The 25,853-nt window shown below is 45.8% G+C and overlaps 1 protein-coding gene across 7 annotated transcripts in view; it reads left to right on the top strand.

The window, feature by feature from the left end:
* The first annotated feature begins 1,306 nt into the window (after positions 1–1,306).
* TUBGCP3 (tubulin gamma complex component 3) overlaps positions 1,307–25,853 on the top strand; it is a 102,592-nt gene continuing 78,045 nt past the window's right edge. For 3 of the 7 annotated variants that reach the window (XR_010150587.1, XM_009427265.4, XM_016925574.3), the window contains exons 1-3: positions 1,315–1,614; positions 20,768–20,875; positions 24,638–24,705. Coding sequence is in view for 6 of the 7 variants with exons in the window: in XM_009427265.4 (XP_009425540.1) it covers positions 1,539–1,614; positions 20,768–20,875; positions 24,638–24,705 (252 nt within the window). In the remaining variant the exon portion in view is untranslated. Of the gene's footprint in view, positions 1,615–1,926; positions 2,837–3,284; positions 5,486–20,767; positions 20,876–24,637; positions 24,706–25,853 lie in introns of those variants that run through there. The other 4 variants (XM_063792367.1, XM_001142636.5, XM_016925573.4 and 1 more) reach the window with 4 other exon arrangements.

Below are 25,853 nucleotides of genomic sequence, written 5' to 3'. Positions count from 1 at the left end.
ACAGGCTCTAATTAATGCTATTAACTTTGCTTGTTGAGATGATTGCTCCTGGAAGACAAGCACTTTCTATTTCTTTGGGCAAAGACGCTATGGCATAACCAGTGTAATACCTTCCAGCTGCATCCTTTAAGTAAGAGCCATCTGTAAACCAAATAACATCAGCGTTAGTGAGGGGGGTTCTTGCATGTCTGTCCTAGGAGAGAGCTGGTCAGGTAAGATGATGCAGTCATGCAGCATTTCAGCTGAAGGTGGGGGAGAGGGTGGCAGGATTTAGATGACATCTGGACATTGTAGTATGCGGCTGAGAAAATAACTTCATAAAAAGCCAGTTACTAACTGATCGTGTTGAGTGTGATGCAAGTTTAGAAGCGTTTCCACAGAATGCGGGTCGAAGGCAGTGAGGGGTGATCGCATCCTTGGTGGTTTGGTTGCTCTTGCAGAGCTGTGATGGTTGTTGCATCATGCAAGGAGACAGTCCTTTAGCTGTAGGGTCTAGTTGTTGACTGTAATATCCTACAAGTCTGCTTTGTCTCCATGTTTTTGAGTCAGAACGCCAACAAACGTTTTACTTGCCAACAATTCTGCAACCTGAGCTGGACCCAGGCCCGACGGGCTTTGCAGACAGTCACGTGTGTGGCTGGCCTCAGCTGGGATGTTGGAATAGCTGGGTTGTCCTCCCTCTTCCATTTCATAGGATCTCGGGATCTCTTTCCATCATTTTTCCTTAGGAAGTTGGCCTTTTAACATGGTAGCTCACGGCTCCCAAGCGTGCACCCATGTGTAAGCTTTAACGATTGCACTGAAGTTGGCTTGGTGTAATTGTCTGCTTATCGATCTTTTTCTCGGCAGGTCTCCTGTTCTCTCACTCCGTACGTGATTAATTTATTTTCCCAGGACGTCCCAGTTACCCGGGCCGGGGGGACCGGCCTGCGCGGCAGTGCGAGGTCGGGCCTGAGCAGGGCGCCTGTTGGATAGCGTAGCAGGTGAACTGCCCACTGCACGTTAACAATCCTAACACCCTGCACCCTTTAAACAGGCTTCTTTTTTCTTTTCTTTTTTAAACAGGCTTCTTTAATCAGAAGTGTGAATCAAACCAATGCCGTTAAAACACACCCCCCCACACCAAATTATGGCCTTTATGGTGCTACCGGCCACCAAGTGCCCTCCAAGCAAGCCCGTCACGCTCGCGACTCCGGGGCCGCTCTGTCCGCGCAGCTCGAGGGCCTCGGGCCACCTGTCGCCCGGAACTTTCTCGGCCGGCCGGGCAGCAGCCGGGGGAATGCACCGGACAGGGCCGGGAACGCTTAGGCAGCCGCACGCGCGGCCGCGGCGCAGGGAAGAAGCGGGGCATTGTGGGAAGCGCCCGCGCTTTCGGCGGGTTCCGTTAAAATGGCGCCCTGGTGGCCGGCGGCGCCCGCGCCTTAGCCTGTCAGGAGCAGGCAGCTTGCGGGGCGCAGGAAGGGCGCGGGCCGCGGTCCCTGCGCGTGCGGCGGTAGTGGCGGCTCTGCCCGGACCCCCGTGCACGGCTCCGGGCGAGGATGGCGACCCCGGACCAGAAGTCGCCGAACGTTCTGCTGCAGAACCTGTGCTGCAGGATCCTGGGCAGGAGCGAAGGTACAGTGGCCGGGCGACGCGAAGCCCGCAGACCCGTCCCGGGGGCTGCTCCCTGCGCGTGCAGCCCTAATACGTTCCGGGGCTGGAGGAACGAGGATGCAGGGCCGGGCAGAGGGCTGGGGGACGGGCCGAGGACGTGGGGCCCGGACGAGGGAGCGGAGGGCTGGGGTTCGAGGGTCAGGGAGCCGGGGAGGACAGCGGAGGGCTGGGGGCCAGGACCGGGGCGGAGGGAGTGGAGAGGCCAAGGCCGGGGCGAGAACGCCGGGGCGGGAGGCGGGAGGGCGGAGCCGAGCCGGAGCGGGCTGAGTCACCGCTCACTCCGCTTGCGGGTCCGTCAGTGAGGACGGGAGGAATGCCAGCTCGCCAATTTATCCCCCTTCTCTGGTGTCACGCGCCGGGGGAGGGCGCCTCTGCGCGCCTTTGGGTTCATCCTGTGTGGGGTGGAGAGAGTGGCTGCGCCGCGGAGGTGGATGCGGGGTGCTGGAGTGTCACATCATCGTCCCTTTTCGTTAGGAAAGTTTAACAGGCTTGAGTATTATGGGAAGGGGGTGTTAACGCCTATAACTGCCGTGTTTTCCTACTGTTTAAAGGGTTGAAGGTTGGATTTGATATAAAACTATTCTGGGAAAGTTCACATGGCGAATATTGTTACTAATAAGCAAAACTAATCCTATACGGTAGGTAAACCATTTTGTAGTCGAGGTACTTAGAAAGAAATGGTACAGGATGCCATTTCTTGCTCCTTGTTTTGGCCAGGTTGGTGGGGGAGAAAGTGAGGATGCACCATGAGGGAATTTTCTGAGTAATGGAAGCAACTGAGTTACATCTTAAGCACCAAAATGTGGAAAAGAAGTTACTCAATTTTTGAAGGAAGACTTCAAAGTTACATTTAAAGTACTGAGAATGCATTTTGACCTTTCATGCTTCATGACAATTACTGTACATAATTCATTGGATGTTCTATGATAATCTTGGGGCAATCATGAATAATTTTGTGTCACTATTAAATGAGTGACTTCACACAGTTCTTGCTGCATCTTGTAAAGTTTGATTCTGTCACTTTATTTATCTAAGAAATCTTTGAGGACAACCCCGTCCTCAAAGTTCCCCCCAGGAACTGTGCTAAGTGCTGGTGATGCAGATGCACAAGTCATTCCTCCCACAGATCTGACAGACGCTCTACTGGAAGAGACAGATGATAAACCAGCCATGTTAATTAGCAGTAAGTACTGTGGCGAAAAAGTAGGGTAAAGGAATAGAGAGGGAAGAGGCAGGTGAGGGAAAGCCTCTGAGATATTTAAAGAGACCTGAATGGAGTAAGGGAGGGCCATTTGAACATGTGGGGAAGGTTCTGAGTAGAGAGAACCAGTGGAAAGGTCTTGAGGTATGAGCATGGCCTGCCATCGTTTGTTTTTGTCATTAGCAGACTGAGTTTCCTTTCTCATGTTTCATGTTCCTCGTCATAGGGGGAATCAGATAAAACTAAGATTGTTAGGACTTACCCACCTTAATGTCAGTGTTTTCCTTATACCAGTGGTTCCAGAGTTTTTTTTTCTAGGGATAAACCACACATTCATACATTCCCATTGTTATAATTGGATTTTGAAATTCATTCATCATGAGCTAGAATGATATTTCTCAACTTAAAAACTTTTTTTTTTTTTTTTTTTGAGACAGAGTCTCACTCTGGTCGCCCAGGCTGGAGTGCAGTGGTGTGATCTCGGCTCACTGCCAGTTCTACCTTCCGGGTTCATGCCATTCTCCTGCCTCAGCCTCCCGAGTAGCTGGGACTACAGGCGCCCGCCACCACGCCCGGCTAATTTTTTGTATTTTTAGTAGAGACGGGGTTCACTGTGTTAGCCAGGATGGTTTCGATCTCCTGACCTCGTGATGCACCCGCCTCGGCCTCCCAAAGTGCTGGGATTACAGGTGTGAGCCACCGCGCCCAGCCAAAAACTTTTTTTTTTACATTGAAGATTCTTTGATATAAAAGTTTTGTCCCTTCTAAGAGACTGAAAAGCTTCTTTTCAGCAAAATTCTGTATCCTACTATCTTCCCATTTAGAACTGTGTCTAAATTAAAAGTGGGCTCTCAGATCCTGACAGGGTCCTCTCTGAATAAATTATTTATTTATTTATTTGAGATGGAGTCTTGATCTGTCACCTAGGCTAGAGTGCAGTGGCATGATCTGGGCTCACTGCAACCTCTGCCTCCTTCAAGTGATTCTCCTGCATCAGCCCCCCAAGTAGCTGGGATTACAGGCGTATGCCAGCACTCCTGGCTAATTTTTGTGTTTTTAGTAGAGATGGGGTTTCACCATGTGGCCAGGCTGGTCTCCAACTCCTGACCTCAAGTGATCTGCACCCCACCCCCCTGCCGCTTGGCCTCCCAAAGTGCTGGGATTACAGGCACGAGCCACTGCGCCCGGCCCTCTCTGAATAAATTATGTCATGAAGTCCATTAAAGGTGATGCTCTTTTTGCTATGTTCTAGATAGCTAGGATTGTCAAGCATTTATGATATAATTTTAAATTATGCTGCTATTTACTGAAGAATTTATAAATAGTAGCTTACCTTGTTCTTTCATTTGTTATACCTTAGTGAGCAAAGGAGCAATATTAATTACTACCTTTACAATATTTGGTGTTAAAAAATTTGATTAGTGAGCATTTTATCTGGTAACTCCATAGAATATTTGATTAATTACCTTATTCTTTGATGACATATTACAATTGGCCTTATGCTTTTGTAATACATTGTTTTTTTAGTACTATGAAATCAAGTCATAATAGGTACTTGTTACTTTTAATGAGAATTTCATATGAATCACATTTTTATAAGGTACTTTAAAAAAATTATACAGTTGACTTCAAGGGACCTTCAGAAGCAAAGCACCTACATATAATGGTGCTTGACAATTTTATAAAGTTAGCATGACCATGATTTACCACCTTTTCCAACTTATAACATCTGTGAATTTGCTTGAAACACATACTGCCAGCCAGTCATAGTCAAATCCTGTCTCCATATCCCTGCCCCTCCTGGGAGCACATTTATTTATTATGTCTTTGCGTAATTATTCTTATCATTGGAAACAGTGTGCTTGATGTTAATGTTCAAATCTGTCAGAGGTAACACTTCTTTTCATAGCTACTTTGTAATCCTTTTTCTAACTATGAGGTAAAGAATACATAAAGAGGAATTTATATTAGATAAGTATTTCATCATAAATGTTCAGGTATGACTACAGTACACAACATATTCGAAGATGATTGCCGTAATATGCAAGACCTCTATGAGTGTCCTACAAGCCACTATCAGAAGATAAAGGATTATTGTTTTGGTGATTCAGTACCACAAGTGGTGTTGCTATTGGTTTCATGATTTTCCAAAATGGTAAAGAGCTTTTGATGAAGTTCCAAATACCATGTGATCTTCCTTTGGTTATATAATTACATTCTTGGGAAGATCAATGTGTATTACATGTATATTAAGATATACATTAGATGTGTATTAAAACTTCAGAGTTTCAGGCTTTGTTTCAAGTTGTACTTAATGGATTTACTATTTTTCAATAAGTTAAACTTTAAAAATTGTTTTGGCTTAAATTTCTAATATGGTAACTGTGGATAGATATAACCTACATAAACAAAAGCTTTTTGGAGTTCTCAATCGTAATAGTGTAAAGAAGCCCTGAGACCAAAGAGTTTGAGAACCACACATCTAGAGTAATGTTTTTGTTGTTTTAGAGCATTGCTTTTCAACTAGAGCCATGCATTGGAATCGCCTGTGATTACACAAGAACCTGATAACATTGATTGCCTGTGGGAAGGGGAGCTGGTGGCCAATGGTTGAGAACAGGACTTTTTATGGTATCTAACTTCATGCCTTTTCATTTTAAACTCTCTGAATGTGGGACTTACTCAGAATTAATATTGTGGGCTTCATGACATCCATCTGAGGTGCAGAGAAAGTGAGGAGGTGAAGAGGAGAGTGTTTCTGGCATTGAAGAGTTCCTAACTTTTTGGTATGAGAAAGTTGAAAAGTATATAAAACATTTGGATTGGGGATATTTATGTGATGTACTTGAGTGTGAAAATGGTAACCTAAAAATAATTTTTACTGGCTGGGTGCGGTGGCTCACACCTGTAATCCCAGCACTTTGGGAGGCCAAGGCGGGAGGATTGCTTGATCCCAGGAGTTCGAGACCAGCCTGGGCAACATGGTAAGACCCTGTCTGTACAGAAAATATAAAAATTAGCTGGATGTGGTGACACATACCTGTAGTCCCAGCTACTTGGGAGGCTGAGGTGGGGGATCACTTGAGCCCAGGAGGCAGAGGTTGCAGGGAGCTGAGATCTTACCACTGCACTCCAGCCTGGGTGACAGAGTGAGACCCTGTCTGGGAAAAAAAAAAAATTCTTAAATAGTGACACAACTTTTTAAGGAAACTTTTCAATGATACTTTTAATATTCATAAAATTAATATATACTCAGTGTAAAAATTCAGAAAGTGTGGAAAAATATAAGGAGAAAAATAAAAACTACCCCGACCCTGTGACCCCACAAAACATTTTAGATTTCATTTTGTTCCTTTCCCCACTATGCAGGCATTCACTGGATCCTTGCTGACACAGTGCGCTTGTGTCTGCTTTAGCTAGAATAGGGACAGAAAGATGGGGGGGGGGTGTGAGTCCTTAGAGGATGTGGAGAAGAGCGAGCTGGGTGCCGAGCTGGAGGTGAGCTTGGTGTGTTCCAGGAATAGCAGGAGTGCAATGTGGGGAGCAAGGGGCCGGCTCCCTGGGCTGGGGCCAGGAGGTTGGGTTCTGTTGTGAGTGTGATGGGGGGTGTGTGAGCAGAGTGATGATAATATTTATATTTTAAGAGGATCACTTTGACTGCTGGGTGGATAATTCACTCTAAGGGGGCAAAGGTGGAAGCAAGTGAGCAGCTCCTCAGGAGACTTCCTGTAATGGGATGGTAGCTGTGGGGTGATCATATTTGGGATATGCTTTTAGAAATAGAATCAACAGGATTTGCCGATCTAAATAATTACTTAATAGTCTGAAAATGTCTTTATTTCTCTTACGCGCCTATTCCCGAACTCTTGGATCATCAGTCAGATATAGATATTTTGGTCTGAAGTGTTTTTCCTCTGCCCACTTTGAAGGTATTCTTTCATTATTGATGAGAAGTCTGATGTTAATCCATTTCTTACTCCTTTGAAGTTGTATCTGGTAGCTTTTAGAATTTTAAAAAATCCTGCATGTTCTGAAATTTTGCAATAATGTGTCTAGGTGTGGAACTTAAAAATTTACCTGGATTAACACTTGATGATCCTTCAATCTGAGGACTTTTTCTTTTTTTAAAATTTATTATTTTTTTCAAAGCTAGTGACAGACTTAGAATTTTTTTTTTGAGAAGGATCTTGCTGTATTGTCCAGGCTGGTCGCAAACTCCTGGGCTCAAGTAATCCACCTCAGCCCCTGAAAGTGTTGAAATTACAGGCTTGAGCCACCACGCTGGGCTGACTTTTTTTTAATGATAGAAAAATTTTACTAGTTTATTTTTCTTCATAATTTCTAACTGTTCTTTTGTTGTGTTTGATTTTCTAGCTTGCATTTAAATTGTCCTTTAGTATCTCCATTCTGCTGTTTAGCCCATTTAAAAAAATTCTCAGTGTTTAGGTTCACAGTGATTTCCTCTGTGCTACCATTTTGCCTTTGTGCTGGCCGCCACTGTCCTGTGTCTGTGTATGTCTCCGCTTCTAGAATTTCGCGTAAATGCAGTCATACAGTGTTCAGTCAAAAGTTTTGAGACTTGTTTCTTTCACTTAGTATAACGCGTTTGAGATGCATTTACAGTGCCATATCAATAGTTCACCTTTTCATTGCAGAGTAGTGTTCCATTGTATGATGAACCAGTTTAGCCATTTTACCACTGAGGGACATTTGGAGTGCTTCCGTTTTTGGCAGTTATGGATAATGCTGCTATGAACATTCATGGACAGGTTTTTTATGTGAACTTAAGTTAGTTTTCTAGAATAAACACCTGCAAGTGGGGTTGTTGGGCCTCGGGGCAGGTGCATGCTCATTGTTTTCAGAAGTTGCCAGACTCTTTTCCAGTATGGCTGTGGCTGCTTTGCCGCTGCACCAGCAGTGTGGGAGAGCTCCAGGGATGCCGTGGCCCCCCGGCACTCAGCAGTGTGGGAGAGCTCCAGGGATGCCGTGGCCCCACCTGCACTCAGCAGTGTGGGAGAGCTCCAGGGATGCCGTGGCTCCCCGGCACTCAGCAGTGTGGGAGAGCTCCAGGGATGTCGTGGTCCCCCGGCACTCAGCAGTGTGGGAGAGCTCCAGGGATGCCCGTGGCCCCGCCGGCACTCAGAAGTGTAGGAGAGCTCCAGGGATGCCGTGGCCCCCCGGCACTCAGCAGTGTGGGAGAGCTCCAGGGATGCCGTGGCCCCCCGGCACTCACGCTCCAGGGATGCCGTGGCCCCGCCGGCACTCAGCAGTGTGGGAGAGCTCCAGGGGTGCCGTGGCCCCGCCGGCACTCAGCAGTGTGGGAGAGCTCCAGGGGTGCCGTGGCCCCCCGACACTCAGCAGTGTGGGAGAGCTCCAGGGATGCCGTGGCCCCCCGACACTCAGCAGTGTGGGAGAGCTCCAGGGATGCCGTGGCCCCGCCGGCACTCAGCAGTGTGGGAGAGCTCCAGGGGTGCCGTGGCCCCGCCGGCACTCAGCAGTGTGGGAGAGCTCCAGGGGTGCCGTGGCCCCGCCGGCACTCAGCAGTGTGGGAGAGCTCCAGGGGTGCCGTGGCCCCACCTGCACTCAGCAGTGTTAGTGGTTTTTAATCTTAGCTATTCTAGCAAGTGTGTTGTGATATCTCAGTGTGGTTTTAATTTTAATTTTCCTAGTGATGTTGAACATCTTTGTGTGTGTGTGTGTGTGTTTGCCATTCATATGTCTTCTTGGTGAATTATCTGTTCAAAACTTTTGCTTATGTCTTTGTGTTTTGCACATATTTTTTCTCAGTATTTTCATTCTCTTAACAGCGTCTTTTGCAGAGCAAAAGTTTTTAATCTCGATGAAGGCCAATGTATGAATTTCTAAAAAAATGGGTCATCATTTTGGTGTCATGTAGGAACTCTGCCAAACTCAAAGTTGCAAAGATTTCTTCTTTGTTTTGTTTTATTTCTAAGAGGGGCTTATGTTTTACTCTTCTATTTGAGTTAATTTTTGTTGGGGTGATCAGACCCAACACCAGGTCGTGGGGGTGACGAAGTCTGGTGGAGTCGAAGGAATGAGAAAAACAGTTTGAGAGCGAAAGTGGGTCCAGGGGGCCATCGCTAAGTATGGAGGCTGTGAAGGCCCTGAGCTCTGGAAGCCCAGACTATTTATTGGTGATCAAACAAAGAAACAGGTGGTGAGAATGTGGGGGTCGAAAGGTCGCGTTGCATTAAGCACATGATTTACAGGTGTGATGGTTTAGCATATGCTCTGCTACTTGAGATAATGGAGAGCAGGTTCTTTTAACTCAAGATACAATCCATCCTGGGAGAGCAAGGAGCAAGGAGCCAGCAAGTCTAGACACATTCCAGAGCCACGAGTCCTGGATTCCATCCAAGCCACGAGGGGTTTTATGCCCTGGGCTGAGATTATGGTGCGTCAGGGTAGCCTTCCGCCCTTTAGCACAGATTGGCGTTCCAAAGGCCACAAGGGATTTTAGACCCTGGACCCCGGACATGTTCCAAGACTCTTTTACATTAGTCAGACATGCAAGTCCTGCCTCAGCTTCTCCCAACACTCAGCTTTTCCCAACAAATTTTCATATGTGGCATGTGATATAGGTTGAAATTCATTTTTGAGTTTACCAAAGAAAGCTTTTCCCCCCCTCACATTTTAATTGCTTTCCTATCTTGAAGACTAAAAGTTTGAAAACGGAGCTTTAAAATATTGATGCCATGGCTCCCCACTCCAGACTAATAAAATCAGAATTTGTGAAAAGTGAGTCTTGGCATTAATATATTAAAAAAAAAAAGTTTTATTTTAGAATGATGGTAGACTTACAGAAAAATTGCAAATATAGAGCTCCTGTAAGCCCAGTACCATTTCGTCTATTATTAGCATCTTACATAACCGTGGTACACTTGTTAGAATTAATTAATTAATAATGATACACTAGTATTAATGAAGCTCCATAGTTATTTAGATTTCCTCACTTATCACTCGGTGGCCTTTTGCTGTCTCTAGGCTCCCTCTAGGAATGTTACATTCATTCGTCTTGTCTCTTTGGGCTTCTCTTGACATTGACAATTTCTCAGACTTTTTTTTTCATGATCTTGAGAATTTTGAGGATTAAAGGTTATTAGTAGACTGTCTCAATTGAGTCTGATATTTTTATCATGACTAGACTGGGGCTACACATTTTTGGGAGGAAGACCCCCGGGGTGAAGTGACATTTTCATCACATCATATGGAGGATACCTGCCACCAGGGTGATTCATCTTTCTTGAAAGTGACCTTGATCGCTTGGCTAAGGTGTGTGTGCCAGGTTTCTCTGCTGTGAGTGACTCTTTTTTTCTGCTTGTATTGTGCTCTTTGGAAGAAAGTGTGCCCAGCCCACACTTATGATATGGAGTTGTTTTAGCTACCTCCTTGAGAGTGAAGTGTCTACATAAATTACTTAGCCCTTATTATCTTTTAAATTTTTATAAGATCAGTGGCAGTATCCCCTCCTGATTCTGTGTCTTGTCTTGTTTTTCTTGGTCAGTCTGGCAAAGGTTTATCAATTCTGTGATTTTTTTTCCTTTTTTGTTTTTTTAAGAATTTTTTTCCCCCCACCCCACCATTTTTTGTTGTAAATTTCATTGACTGCTGGGGTTTTTTTGTTTGTTTGTTTTACCATTTCCTAATGTGTACTTTGAGTTTTGTTTGTTCTTTTTCCAGATTTTATCATATAAACTGAGATTATTGATTTGAGGTCTATCTTCCTTTTTAAAGAAAGCATTTTATGCTATAAATTTTCCTCTAAGGACTGTTTTAGCCACATCTCACATATTTTGATATGTTGTTTTTATTTTCATTCAATTCATTTTCTGATTTTCTTTGACAGTTTTTATTGCCCATGTATTTTTTTCAGCTTTGTTGAGGTATAATTGATAAATCCAAAATATATATTTAAGGTATGCAATGTGATGCTTTGATGTATGTATGGATTGTGAAATGATTACCACAGTGAAGCTAATCAATATGTTCATCAGCTCACCTCAGTACCCGTTTTTTTGTGTGTGTTTGTGTGTGTGGTGAGAAAACCTGTGATTTGCTCTCAGCAGATTTCAAGTACACAATCCATTGTCATTAACTACCGTCCCCATGCTGTGTGTTAGGTCTCCAGAACTCATTCACCCATGACTGCAAGTTTGAAGTGCTTGCTCTTGGAGTAAGAAGTTGCATTGCTTTCTTTTACTGCAACCCCTTGAAAGTGCATTTACTGTAGTTTGAGGCTTTTCCCCGAGAGATTTCTAGGACCTTTATAGAGAAAGAGAAAGGAGTAGCAGTTTTTTCAGTTTGAGGCCTGTTCTGACCTTTCTTTTGACAGCTCAGCCTTGCTTCTGTTAAATTTTTTAACTGTTCAGAATTACGTTCATTCCATGAATTTTTAAGTCTTGTAGTTGTTACTGTGAAGATGTAATATAACGATATAAAACAACCTTTTAAATAAAGTTTAATTTAAATAATGAAAGGGACGTACGTAATTTTCCTATGACTGCTGTAACAAATTATTACAAATTAGTTCGTTTATTCCCCTGTGTTTCTGGAGACCAGAGCCAAAGGCAGTGTCCTGGGGCTGACTGCAGGTTGCAGGGCTGGGCTACCCCTGGAGGCTCTGGGGGGTGCTGCGTCGCCTTTTCCAGCTCCAGTGACTGTGGTGCTCCTTGGCTCATTGGCTCCTTGGCCCATGTGTGTGTTGACTGACTGCCAGATGTTTGGAGATTTTTCAGATACCATTCTGTTAAGGATTACTAGTTTAATTCTGTTAGTGTTAGAGGACATACTTTGAATAATTTTGTTTTCTGTTTAATCAGACTGCTTTGTGACCCACAGTTCAGTCTGTCCTGAATGTTCCACGTGCATTTGAAAAGAGTGTGTGTTGTTTGGTTGTGGGGTGGGCTGTTGTGTGAATACCGATTAGGTTTAGTTGGTTGTTGGTGTTCAAGTCGATATCCTTGCTCATTTTCTCTTCACTTGCCCTTTTGATTACTGAGAAATGCCCCTTGATGTCTCCAGATGTATTTGTGAATGTCTGTTTTTCCTTTCAGTTCTATTAGAGTTTGCTTCATGTGTCTTACAGCTCTGCTGTTTAGAGTGTTCACATTTAGAATTGCTTTGTCATCTTGGTGAATTGCCCTTTTATCATTTTGTGATCCCTACTTTATCCTTGTTAATTTTTCTTAGTCTAAAGTTTACTTTGTCTGATAGAAATGTAGCCAGTTCACGTTCTTTGAATAGTGTTTTCATGGAATATCTTTCTTCTTCCTTTCATTTTTTTTTTTTCTTTTTTATTGATCATTCTTGGGTGTTTCTCGCAGAGGGGGATTTGGCAGGGTCACAGGACAATAGTGGAGGGAAGGTCAGCAGATAAACAAGTGAACAAAGTTCTCTGGTTTTCCTAGGCAGAGGACCCTGCGGCCTTCCGCAGTGTTTGTGTCCCTGGGTACTTGAGATTAGGGAGTGGTGATGACTCTTAACGAACATGCTGCCTTCAAGCATCTGTTTAACAAAGCACATCTTGCACCGCCCTTAATCCATTCAACCCTGAGTGGATACAGCACATGTTTCAGAGAGCAGGGGGTTGGGGGTAAGGTCACAGATCAACAGGATCCCAAGGCAGAGGAATTTTTCTTAGTACAGAACAAAATGAAAAGTCTCCCATGTCTACCTCTTTCTACACAGACACGGCAACCATCTGATTTCTCAATCTTTTCCCCACCTTTCCCCCCTTTCTATTCCACAAAACCGCCATTGTCTTCATGGCCCGTTCTCAATGAGCTGTTGAGTACACCTCCCAGATGGGGTGGTGGCCGGGAAGAGGAGCTCCTCACTTCCCAGTAGGGGCGGCCGGGCAGAAGCGCCCCTCACCTCCCGGACGGGGCGGCTGGCCGGGCGGGGGGCTGACCCCCCCCCACCTCCCTCCTGGACAGGGCGGCTGGCCGGGCAGAGGGGCTCCTCACTTCCCAGTAGGGGCGGCCGGGCAGAGGCGCCCCTCACTTCCCTGACGGGGCGGCTGGCCCGGCGGGGGGCTGACCCCCCCACCTCCCTCCCGGACGGGGTGGCTGGCCGGGCAGAGGGGCTCCTCACTTCCCGGTAGGGGCGGCCGGGCAGAGGCGCCCCTCACCTCCTGGACAGGGCGGCTGGCCGGGCGGGGGGCTGATCCCCCCACCTCCCTCCCGGACGGGGCGGCTGGCCGGGCGGGGGGCTGACCCCCCCACCTCCCTCCCGGACGGGGCGGCTGGCCGGGCGGGGGGCTGACCCCCACACCTCCCTCCCGGACGGGGCGGCTGGCCGGGCGGGGGGCTGACCCCCCCCACCTCCCTCCCGGACGGGGCGGCTGGCCGGGCGGGGGGCTGACCCCCCCACCTCCCTCCCGGACGGGGCGGCTGGCCGGGCGGGGGGCTGACCCCCCCACCTCCCTCCCAGACAGAGCGGCTGGCCGGGCAGAGGGGCTCCTCACTTCCCAGTAGGGGCGGCCGGGCAGAGGCGCCCCTCACCTCCCGGACGGGGCGGCTGGCCGGGCGGGGGGCTGACCCCCCCACCTCCCTCCCGGACGGGGCGGCTGGCCGGGCGGGGGGCTGACCCCCCCACCTCCCTCCCAGACAGAGCGGCTGGCCGGGCAGAGGGGCTCCTCACTTCCCAGTAGGGGCGGCCAGGCAGAGGCGCCCCCCACCTCCCGGACGGGGCGTCTGGCCGGGCGGGGGGCTGATCCCCCCACCTCCCGGACGGGGCGACTGGCCAGGTGGGGGGCTGATCCCCCCACCTCCCTCCCGGACGGGGCGGCTGGCTGGGCGGGGGGCTGACCCCCCCACCTCCCTCCCGGACGGGGCAGCTGGCCGGGCAGAGGGGCTCCTCACTTCCCAGTAGGGGCGGCCGGGCAGAGGCACCCCTCGCCTCCCGGACGGGGCGGCTGGCCAGGCGGGGGGCTGACCCCCCCACCTCCCTCCCGGACGAGGCGGCTGGCCGGGCAGAGGGGCTCCTCATTTCCCGGTAGGGGCGGCCGGGCAGAGGCGCCCCTCACCTCCCGGACGGGGCGGCTGGCCGGGCGGGGGGCTGACCCCCCCACCTCCCTCCCGGACGAGGAGGGAGGACGCTCCTCACTTCTCAGACGGGGTGGCTGCCGGGCGGAGGGGCTCCTCACTTCTCAGACAGGGCGGTTGCCAGGCAGAGGGTCTCCTCACTTCTCAGACAGGGCGGCCGGGCAGAGACGCTCCTCACATCCCGGACGGGGCGGCAGGGCAGAGGTGCTCCCCACATCTCAGACGATGGGTGGCCGGGCAGAGACGCTCCTCACTTCCCAGATGTGATGGCGGCCGGGAAGAGGCGCTCCTCACTTCCTAGATGGGATGGCGACCTGGCAGAGACGCTCCTCACTTTCCAGACTGGGCAGCCAGGCAGAGGGGCTCCTCACATCCCAGACGATGGGCGGTCAGAAGGAGACGCTCCTCACTTCCCAGACGGGGTGGCTGCCAGGCAGAGGCTGCAATCTCGGCACTTAGGGAGGCCAAGGCAGGCGGCTGGGAGGTGGTTGTAGCGAGCCGAGATCACGCCACTGCACTCCAGCCTGGGCGCCATTGAGCACTGAGTTAACGAGACTCCGTCTGCAATCCCGGCACCTCGGGAGGCCAAGGCTGGCGGATCACTTGCGGTTAGGAGCTGGAGACCAGCCCAGCTGACACATCGAAACCCCGTCTCCACCAAAAAAATACGAAAACCAGTCAGGCGTGGCGGCGCGCGCCTGCAATCGCAGGCACTCGGCAGGCTGAGGCAGGAGAATCGGGCAGGGAGGTTGCAGTGAGCTGAGATGGCAGCAGTACCGTCTAGCTTCGGCTCGGCATCAGAGGGAGACCGTGGAAAGAGGGGAGAGGGGAGAGGGGGGAGGGGAGAGGGGAGAGGGGGGAGGGGAGAGGGAGCTCTATCTACCACACAGTCTTGGGTCCTTCCTTTCATTTTTAAGGATATCTTTCATCATGTCTCAGTTGGGCTCCTTCTCGATAGTACACAGCTTTAAGGGGTGACTTTTTCCAGCTTCCTTTTCTGTGCTGCTGCCCTCACTCTGGTTCCCAACACATTTCCTCATGTTCTGGCTAAAATCCGAGCCCCCAGCCTGCCAGCCTTGTGATGGAGTCTTGGGGCCATTATTGGTTCTTGTCAAGTGTGGAATGGGGCAGCCCACTGCGGGGGTGCCCCTGAGTGAAGGTAGAAGGGGCTGGTAGCCTGGCGCAGGGCTGGGAGAGCTGTGGTGCTTCCTCCCTCCTTCCCCACCTGGGCCCTGGCTGGGGAGACTGGGCCTGGCTCGGAGGTTTTTCTGTCTTTGCCTGTTTGTGGTTTGGGTTTTGGAGTGTTACCCAGCCCCAGCTGGTGCAGTAAACAGCAAACACATAAAGAAAATATCAAAAAGCAAAAATGGGGGAAGTCATTTCAGGATTTCCTTTGATCCATCAGTTTCATACCCAGTCTGCTTCTCTTACCCATTGTTCAGAGTCTGATTAGAGGTGTTTTATGTATTTTTGCCAGAGTTTTACATTGTCATCAGTAGTGGAGTGTGCTTACTCTGTCTTGACGGAGATGACTTCTGTCTCTAGTTTCTTCTTTCAAGTCAATCCTGTTTGTTTTCTTTACATCTTTCAGGGATTCTTCAGTTTCTGTTTCACCAGGAATGCTCTTCTTAGATCCACTTTTCTGGTTTTGTTTATATCTTCCTTAAATCCTTTCTTACATTTCTGGGTATTTTGGATTGTCTATGGATTGGGCAGGGGAAGCCACACTGTGAGCTCAGAGTGCCCACTTGAAGATTCTCTGTGGATTGGGCAGGGGAAGCCACACTGAGCTCAGAGTGCCCACTTGAAGATTCTCTGTGGATTGGGCAGGGGGAAGCCACACTGAGCTCAGAGTGCTCACTTGAAGATTCTCTGTGGATTGGGCAGGGGAAGCCACACTGTGAGCGTGGAGTGCCCACTTGAAGATTCTCTGTGGATTGGGCAGGGGGAAGCCACACTGTGAGCTCAGAGTGCCCACTTGAAGATTCTCTGTGGATTGGGCAGGGGAAGCCACACTGAGCTCAGAGTGCCCACTTGAAGATTCTCTGTGGATTGGGCAGGGGAAGCCACACTGTGAGCTCAGAGTGCTCACTTAAAGATTCTCTGCGGATTGGGCGGAGGAAGCCACACTGAGCTCAGAGTGCCCACTTGAATTTCCAGGTGCCACTCATAGTTCCACTTCCTTCCTAGGATGGAGAACAGTGTTGGCTTTTGCTGGCAGATGCAGCTGGGCACTGCCCTGTTGGGCTGCTCCTCTGCATCCCGGGTTGAACTGGGCCCAGCACTCAGTGGTGGGGTTGGGGGGATCTGGAGGTATCTACTGGTAACTTGACTTCTAGAGTCATAGAAGTTGGGCAGACTGGCAGGCTCTCCCACCCTGGCACCAGCTCCAATCCACTTATTGAAGTGATTGCTTTCGGAAGGTAGAGGCTTTCTGAAAGATTTCTTCCTGACCCTTGACGTTCTTTTGCTGCTGAGATTGTAGTGGGGAACATTTTTCTCCCAGATCCCTTGTACTGAGGGTGGGAGTTCCTCAGATTGGGAGTTTGCGTCTGCAGAGATGAGAGCCTGGATTTTTTCCTGGGGCTGAGGCAGTTGCTGTGAACCATGTAACTTCCAAGGCCCTTCCCTTCTCATCCTTTCTGTCTTGTATGACTTTTTTGGACATTTATTCCACTCCAGGTTTCTCCCTCCCCACTTCCGCCTGGCCTGATGTGGTGATTTCCTTGTCTTGGCTGTCTTAATTTCCATCTTTTTGCCTTTTTGTTTTAGTTTTTGAGAGACTTCTTCAACTTTAAATACAAGCTTTCTACTTATTTTAAAAAACATCTGCCTTCATACTTTTAATATTCAAGAGCTTGTCTTCTCTGAATTTATGGCATACTGTTTTGTTTCATGGATGTGTTATGTCTAATCTCGTAGGCCATTATAGCTTCTTTGTTTTTGTACATCTTGCCCCCATTTTCTTATTTCCTACGTTGTTACTTTTTCTTAGAGTTTCCTTTTTTCCTTCTTGTGTTTGTCTCCTTTTTGTTTTAGATGATGCCCTCAGGTATCTGGTGATACCTGTTCTTTTCATCTTTAAGAGTGGAGTTGTCGGAAGGTCTTGGCTAGGGCAGCATTTGCCCAGTGCTGAGCTTCCTTGTGGAGGACAGGCACATGTCATCTTATTGTCCTTTACAGATACTGCGTTATTTGACAATTGGAAGTTTTTGGCACCCTGCGTTGGGCAAGTCTTTAGGTACCATTTTTCCAACAGCATGTGCTCACTTTGTATCTCTGTGTCATATTTGGAAATTCTCACAGTATTTCAGACTTTTTCATGATTATTATATCTGTTATGTTGATGTGTAACTTGTGATCTTTGATGCTGCTGTTGTAATTGTTTTGGGGTGCCATGAAGTGCACAAACTTAATAAAAAAGTGTTGTGTATGTTCTGACTACTCTGCTGACCAGCTGTTCCCTGTCTCACCCCGTCTCCTCAGGCCTGCCTATTTCCTGAGTCACAACAATATTGAAATTAGGCCAGTTAATAGCCTTACAGTGACCTCTTACTGTTTAAGTGAAATTAGTGATCAACAGAAAACCAAACACGACCTTCTCACTCATAAGTGGGAGTTGAACAGTGAGAACACATGGACACAGAGAGGGGAACAACACACACCTGGGCCTGTTGGAGGGTAGGGGGTGAGGGGCGGGAACCTAGAGGACGGGTCATTAGGTGCCGCAAACCAGCACAGCACACGTATACCTATGTAACAAACCTGCCACACGTGTACCTGTGTAACAAACCTGCACGTTCTGCACATGTATCCCGCTTTTTGTTTTTTAGAAGAAATAATAAAAAAAAGAAATTAGTGTTCAAGTGAAATGAAGAGTCACATGCCTCTCACTTTAAATCAAAAGCTAGAAATGGTTAAGCTTGGTGAGGAAGGCATGCCAAAAGCTGAGACACGCGAGAAGCTAGGCCTCTTATGCCAGTTAGTCAAGTTGTGATTGAATAGGAAAAGTTCTTGAAGGAAATTACAAGTGCTATTCCAGTGAACACAAGAGTAATAAATTGAAACAGCCTTATTGCTAATATGGAGAAAGTTTGAGTGGTCTGGATAGAAGATCAAACCAGCCACAGCATTCCTTTAAGCCAAAACCTAATCTTGAGCAAGACCTTAATTCTGTGAAGGCTGAGAGAGGTGAGGAAGCTGCAGAAGAAAAGTTAGAAGCTAGCAGGGGTTTTTAGTTCATGAGATTGAAGGAAAGAAGCTGTCTCCATAACATAAAAATGCAAGGTGAAGCAGCACCTGCTAATGGAGAAGCTGCAGCAAGTCATCCAGATCTAGCTGAGATCATTGGGGAAGGTGGCTACACTAACAACAGATTTTCAGTGTAAGTGAAACACCCTTCTATTGGAATAAGACGCCATCTTATTGGCGTCTAATAAGACGCCAACTTTCATTCCTAGAGAGGAGAAGTTAGTGCCTTCCTTCAGAGCTACAAAGAATAAGCCGACTCTTGTCTGGGGCTAATGCAGCAGGTGACTGAAGTTGTTGAAGCCAGTGCTCGTTGACCATTCCAAAAATCCTGGGGCCCTTAGGAGTTATGCTAAATCTACTCTTCCTGTGCTCTAGAAATGAAACGACAAAGCCTAGATGACAGCACATCTTTTTGTAGCATGGTTTACTGAATATTTTAAGCCTCCTATTAAGGTCTACTGCTCAGAAAAAGATTCCTTACTGCTCGTTGAGAATGCACCTGGAGTTGTTTTCATGCCTGCTAACATGCATCTGTTCTGCAGAACATGGACCAAAGAGTAATTTCAACTTTCAAATCTTATCACCTGAGAAACACATTTTATAAGGCTATAGTTGCCATAGATAGTGATTCCTCTGATGGATCTGGGCAAAGTAAATTGAAAACCTTCTGGAAAGGATTCATCATTCTAGATGCCATTAAGATCATTTGTGATTCATGGGAGGTCAAATTGTCAGCATTAACAGGAGTTTGGAAGAAAGTGATTCCAGCCATGATGGATGACTTTGAGGGTTCAAGCCTTCGGTGGAGGAAGGAACTGCAGATGTGGTGGCAATAGCAAGAGAAGTAGAAGAGGATCTTGAAGAGGTAACTGAACTGCCACAATCTCATGATAAAATGTGAAGGGATGAGGAGTTGCTTTTTATCGATGAGCAGAGAAAGTGGTTTCTTGAGATGGAATCTACTCCTGCTGAAGTGCTGTGAACATTGTTGAAATGACAACAAAGAATTTAGAATATTACATAAACTTAGTTGATAAAACAGTGGCAGGGTTTAAGAGGACTGGCTTCTGTTTCGAAAGAAGTTGTACTGTGGGTAAAATGCTATCAAACAACATCACATGCTATAGAGAAGAAGCACGAAAGGAAGGGTCAATCGATGTGGTAAACTTCATTGTTGTCTTATTTTAAGAAATTGCCACAGCCTTCAGCAACCACCGCCCTGGTCAGTCAGTAGTCGTCAACATCAAGGTGAGACCCTCCACCAGCAAAAAGATTTCGACTTGCTGAAGGCTCAGATGATTGTTAGCATTTTTTAGCAATAAAGTATTTTTGAATTAAGGTGTGTATATGTTTTTTTCTTTTTAGACATAATGCCGTTGCACACTTAATAGACCACAGTATATTAAACCTAACTTTTATATGCACTGGGAAAACAAGTTTCATGTGACTCACTTTTTGTGATATTTTCTTTAATATGGTGATTGGAACCAGATCTGCACTATCTCTGTGGTCTGTCTGAATTTGACAAAGACCCGTGTGCTTGTTGGGGATCCCCACTCATCACCATCTGTCTCTCTTTTCTCTTGGGCTGATCAGTTTTCCCATAGACAAATTGTGCATCCTGGAGTTCTGGGAAGGACTGGGGATCCCTGAGTTGTCTGTTAACCTTTACTTAGGGACCGGGGCCACCCTAGTGTCCATCCAGACCAGGCTTGCTGGGTGGGTCTCGGTGGTTGTCTGGCAGCGTGGGATTGGGTGGAGGACCCAGGAGTCTGTTTCCATCCAAACTTGCAGCCAGGTCTCCCCCTTCAGCCCTGCTTGCTTCTGCATCCTGAAAGTATCCAGTTCCTTCCTTTCCTGAGCCTGCCTGGGCTCTGCAGTGGGAACTGTTATTTCTTCTTGACATTTGTTCCTCCCACTCCCCTCTCCCCATTCTTAACTTGACGGACATTTAGTGTTCAGGTTTCATTGTCCTCTTGAATCAGTTACCACACATCCATCTGCAGTCCAGCTTCTCACATTTTTTGACTTCTCTCTGATTCCTTTCTGCTTTGTTTTCTTTGTCCTTGTTGGTTTATGCTTTTAGTTTTAAAAACTCCTTTATCCTGAATTTTATGGTGTTTTTGAAGGGAGTAGAGGCACATGCGTTTAAGCTGTCATCTTCATCTAGAGGTGCAAATGCAAATTAACTGTCTATTTTGACTGTTGAGTGACCTGCTTCTGGCTTTTTGTGTGTGTTGACCCGGGAGTTTCTCAGAGGCTCTCCTGACCCGGCCTTCTCCTCTTGTTCATGTGTTGGGATGTGACCCTTTCTGTTCCTTTTCTTTTCGTGATTACTGAGCCAGTTTGTTTTTTGTTATCTAGGATTTTTCAGACTCTCTGGTGTGTTACTGTTCTCATTCTTATTTTATTGAACTCTTATTTCATTCATTCATTCTGTTTTGATTTCTTAATAGCTTTTCTGTCCTCTCAGTTAAGACCTTGGGGAGGTGGAAGATAGATGTTATTACTAGTTCACTGTCTTGAACTGGAAGCTTCAGGTGACCAGAACGTAACCTGGTTGGTAACAATCCACATCCTTTTGTTTGCCTTTCAGCTGATGTAGCCCAGCAGTTCCAGTATGCTGTGCGGGTGATTGGCAGCAACTTCGCCCCAACTGTTGAAAGAGATGAATTTTTAGTAGCTGAAAAAATCAAGAAAGAGCGTACGTATTTTTCTTAAATGTCATGTGTTGGATTCTTAAACTTGTCAGAGCTTAAGCAGATGTATGTATGTATGTGCGTAGGTGTGTATGTAGTTCCCAAGCGCATTTTAATATTGGTACAAAATAAGGACAAGTCAATTCTGTTGTAGAGTCAGAACTATTAGAACATAATACTTTAGAATGTTTAATTCTGGGATGGTGCATAAAGCTTTTGCAAATCCTGGCACCTTAGAGAAGAAAGCTTTCCATTTGTTAGCTTTTGGTTGGTGAGTAGGTTATCTGATTATCCCTGGCAGGGCTCTGCCACCCTGCTTCACCTCTGAAGAGTCTGAGGGGAAGCTCGGCTCTGAGTAATGAGCCGCCACACATGAGCTGTCCTGTTTGAAAGGTGGTTTTTCCAGGTGGCCAGCTCTTCATCCTTACAGTTCTCTGGGCTGTATAAGCCAAACGCAGTGGTGCTTTTCAGTTGGCCTAGAAAAGAGGCCTGTGCGAAGGTCAGTGCATTTCCCTGCTGGGGCCTCCCCGTTAAACTGTCCAAGTGGAGTAGATGTTGGCCTTGGGTCTCAGTAATAACATCTTCTGGAAGTCCATTGGCCTTGGGTCTCAGTAGTAACACCTTCTAGAAGCCCATTTGGCCTTGGATCTCAGTAATAACACCTTCTAGAAGCCCATTTGGCCTTGGATCTCAGTAATAACACCTTCTAGAAGTCCATTTGGCCTTGGGTCTCAGTAATAACACGTTCTAGAAGCCCATTTGGCCTTGGGTCTCAGTAATAACACCTTCTAGCAGCCCATTTGGCCTTTGGTCTCAGTAATAACACCTTCTAGAAGTCCATTTGGCCTTGGGTCTTAGTGATAACACCTTCTAGAAGTCCATTTGGCCTTGGGTCTCAGTAATAACACCTAGAAGTCCATTTGGCCATGGGTCTCAGTAGTAACATCTTCTAGAAGTCCATTTGGCCTTGGGTCTTAGTGATAACACCTTCTAGAAGCCCATTTGGCCGTGGGTCTCAGTAATAACACTTTCTAGAAGTCCATTTGGCCTTGGGTCTTAGTGATAACACCTTCTAGAAGTCCTGCGTGGCACAGTTTTCCACCCCTGGCTGTTGCATTATGAACTGTGTTTGGCCCATGGTCTGTGGCGGTCCCACTTTAGACCTGTGTGAGTGCACTGGATGGCGAGTCAGTTCTGGATAGAGTTGAGGGTGTGACCCAGAGTACTTCACCTAGACATAGTGCTTTTGCCTGTTCAGGGCTGGACGAGCAAGTGGGAGTCTGAAATGATCCATCTGCTGTTACGATGCAGAGCTTTGGTGTTGCTGAGTGTGCATGTATTATTTAAGATGGGGAATAAAAATGGGGTATTTATACTGCTGTTAACATATTAAAATTTATTTTCCTCAATGTCTATATAACAACATAAGAACACTATACTCTCCTCTTGAACCCTAAACCATTTTACACATTTTAGATGATTACTGAAGACTCCAACAATTAGGTACTGTGATAAACAGACCATTTCCTTTACAAAGTTACATTTCATGGCCTCGCGGTGAGCATATTACACATATTTAAACATACTACTATAAGTGTGTCATAGTAGCTAAAAATAAAGTTTGTTTAAACTCATAAGGAACTGACAGCTACTTTGTTGCAGTGGATATTCGAGGGAATCTGGGATTTTCCTTTTAAAGAAGAAAACTGCAGCAATGTAGAGTTTGTTTCCTGTGGGTGTTGTGTTTTGAGATTAAGGCATGTTGTGTATTGACTGACTCAGGTGCCTCTGGGGTGTCCCCAGCAGGTGTCCCCAACTCTTCTTGGGACCCTCCAGTGAGCACCACCTCCTTCAGCACCTATAGTCCTTTCCTGTGATAGGCACTGTTAATTTGTCATGTTTTATGAATGCTTAGACATTTGAAATTTGATTACAGTTGTTGATAGATTAGTTGAGTTATGGTAGCTCTGCTCTTTGGAATAATATGGAAAAGTTAATTTTCCATTTGATATAACCGACCTCAAATATAAAGTGCTAGTATGTTTTATATTGAAACAAATTGCAAAAGTCATCATGTGTGACAAAACATTTTCCACACTGGCAGGTGGGGTACATTGTAACTGGAGATGTGCTAAAATTTAATAGAGAATCAATTTAATAGAGAAACATCACTTATTTTGTAAATACTATGTGTTCATTTTTATTCTTATTTTATTGTGCTGTGACTGTAGTGCATGTATGAATTAGTGCCAATCTCATTCTATAGAAAGAGCGTCACTTGCTTGATTTCATGGTTGTATTTTGAGTCTATTTATATGTTGTAAATACAGTAAATTATATTAAATTTTAATTGCATTCATTTTGTTTAATGCACTTTACATAGTATGTTTTAAGATAGCTTTCCTTTTCCATATAGGAAGAGTTGAATGTACAGTTACGATTAGATTATGTAATCTCTGGTATGTGCTTCATACCAAGATCCTTTTTTAGCTGAAGAATATGGGGTTGGCTGTAAAGTCAGTCATTATCTTTGTACAGATGAATTAGAACATTTAATGCTAAATGTGATTGGCTGATGAGCTTTTTATAAAGTCATACTACTAAAATGGGATACATACAAAGGTTCATTAGAGAGTATTGAAGTTATAAGTTAGCCTTTGAAAGTGGCACCTTTCTGGTGGGTGTAACAGCTTCTTTGAGAGGCACCTGTGCACAGGTGATGTTTGCAGTGTTGTAAATGTGAGCAAAGTAGGTTCTCTTCCCCCAGGGAACCCAATACGACCGCAGCTTCTCCTCCTTCATGGAACAGAACATAGAATGAACTTCTCATTCGCTGCAACTGCTTTCAGATAATTTGTAAGTGTAGCTGGAACAGCCGAAGACATTTGTTAATCAAATGAATTGGTGGATGAAAATTAATAAGCTATTTTGAATTTTATTTTGAAACAGTGATTATGACATTTAATACTAAAACAAGATGAAACATTGCTGTGTATCTTTTTTTTTTTTTTGAGACAGAATCTCACTCTGTCGCCCAGGCTGGAGTGCAGTGGTGTGATCTCGGCTCACTGCAAGCTCTGCCTCCTGGGTTCACGCCATTCACCTGCCTCAGCCTCCCAAGTGGCTGGGACTACAGGCGCCTGCCACCACACCCAGCTAATTTTTTGTATTTTTTAGTAGAGACTGGGTTTCACCGTGTTAGCCAGGATGGTCTCGATCTCCTGACCTTGTGATCCACCTGCCTCGGTCTCCCAAAGTGTTGGGATTACAGGTGTGAGCCACCGCGCCCAGCCTGCTGTGTATCTTAACAAAAATGTTTAGGATATGTAGTTTCCAAGTGGAATGAATGACCATGAATATTGTACTTAACTTACCGCCCTTGGATTCAGGATTCCTAATATTTTCACTTTCCATCCCTACCTCCAGGTGACCACTGTTAACTGGTTACAGTGATCATAGCTTGCCTTACTGTTTATTAATATTTGTAGATGGACTGTAAATAATCCCATTATTTCTATTACTTTACCTAATTTTCACATAAACTCTTTGATCCCAGCCTAATATTTTCCGTACTTTACAAACATCAGGGAGGTTAGATGAATTGATCGGATTCATAGAGCTTAAAAGTTGCTCATCATCTAATTTGACAGTGACTTTTGACTCCGAATTCATCACTTGCGAGTTATGGTGTTGTAGGTGAAATAGCATCATAAGAATGAATTTTGGTGTTTGTAATTACCACACTTATTTTCTTTCTGTCTTTTCAGTTATTCGACAACGAAGAGAAGCAGATGCTGCATTATTTTCAGAACTCCACAGAAAACTTCATTCACAGGTACAGTGCAGAATTCTGGAGGTCATTGCACTCATTGTTGAGGATATGATGAGTGGTATAGGAACCTTTGAATGTTTTTTGTGGTATCATATTAAACTTTTCTATAATTGGTAATTGCTTTTAATTATAGATAGCATTTGCTTTTTTTGTGTGAGCTTCAGTATTAGAAGTTTTAGCTGGATTTAATGCTAAATTGCTTATAAAGATGAATGAAGCTGCACTGGGAAAGTCAACAGAATGTGTGAGTTTTTATTGTAGTCGCTTAATTACTGCTGGGAGGAAGCACATTGGTAGAAGTCTTATCTTCATATAATAGCTAAACTTTATCTGACTGATAAACTTTATTCATTGGGTCATAATTTGTACTGCCATAGTGAATAACGAAAAAATTGATTTTGAATGTGGTTGGATATTGATACTTGAAAATGAATGATTTTTCTGACCTTTTTTTTTCTTTTGAGACGCAGCTTCGCTGTGTTCCCCAGGCTGGTCTCAAACTCCTGGGCTCAAGCGATCCTCCTGCCTGGGCCTCCCAAGTAGCTGGGACTACAGGTGCATGCCACCAAGCCCAGCCTTGTATTTTGATAAAAGATTTTGGCAGCCTGCATACCAATACATTAATTGAATCATAGGGTGAGATTTTTGTGATTTCTGACTATAAAGGAACTTAGTTCATCCCGCTTTCTTTCCTTTTATGGAGAAGAAAGTGAATCTAGAGAGGTTTAGTGCTTTGCGCAACAAATACTGTTAGTGTTACACAGTGAAAATGATTGAGTCAGGCCTAATGCTGCTAGTAATTAAACTCTTTTATTTTGAGTCTTCCTCTGTTGTTATATTGTGCTCTTGAAACAAGCTGAGTTCATTTGCTGCCCATTTTGATTCCTTAATTGTTTGACTTGGATTCACTGTTTTAAGCATGCTTTTTTCCATAATATTTGCGATATTATCTTTGTAATGTTTACAGAGTAAGAAATAGGAACCTTTTTTGTCCATTCATTTCCAGGCAAATTATTTCAAACTGCTGTATCATTTGCTTTTCTTAAATCTTTCTCCATTTTTAAAACCATTTTCTACACACTGTATGTTAAAAAGATTTGCTTATTGGATACCATATTTCTCCAGATTCTTAGCCTTACCAAGATCCCCAA

This window comes from Pan troglodytes, chromosome 14 (assembly GCF_028858775.2).
Source record: "Pan troglodytes isolate AG18354 chromosome 14, NHGRI_mPanTro3-v2.0_pri, whole genome shotgun sequence".
Classification (NCBI taxonomy): Eukaryota; Metazoa; Chordata; class Mammalia; order Primates; family Hominidae; genus Pan; species Pan troglodytes.
This window is presented reverse-complemented; position numbering and strand designations above follow the sequence as displayed.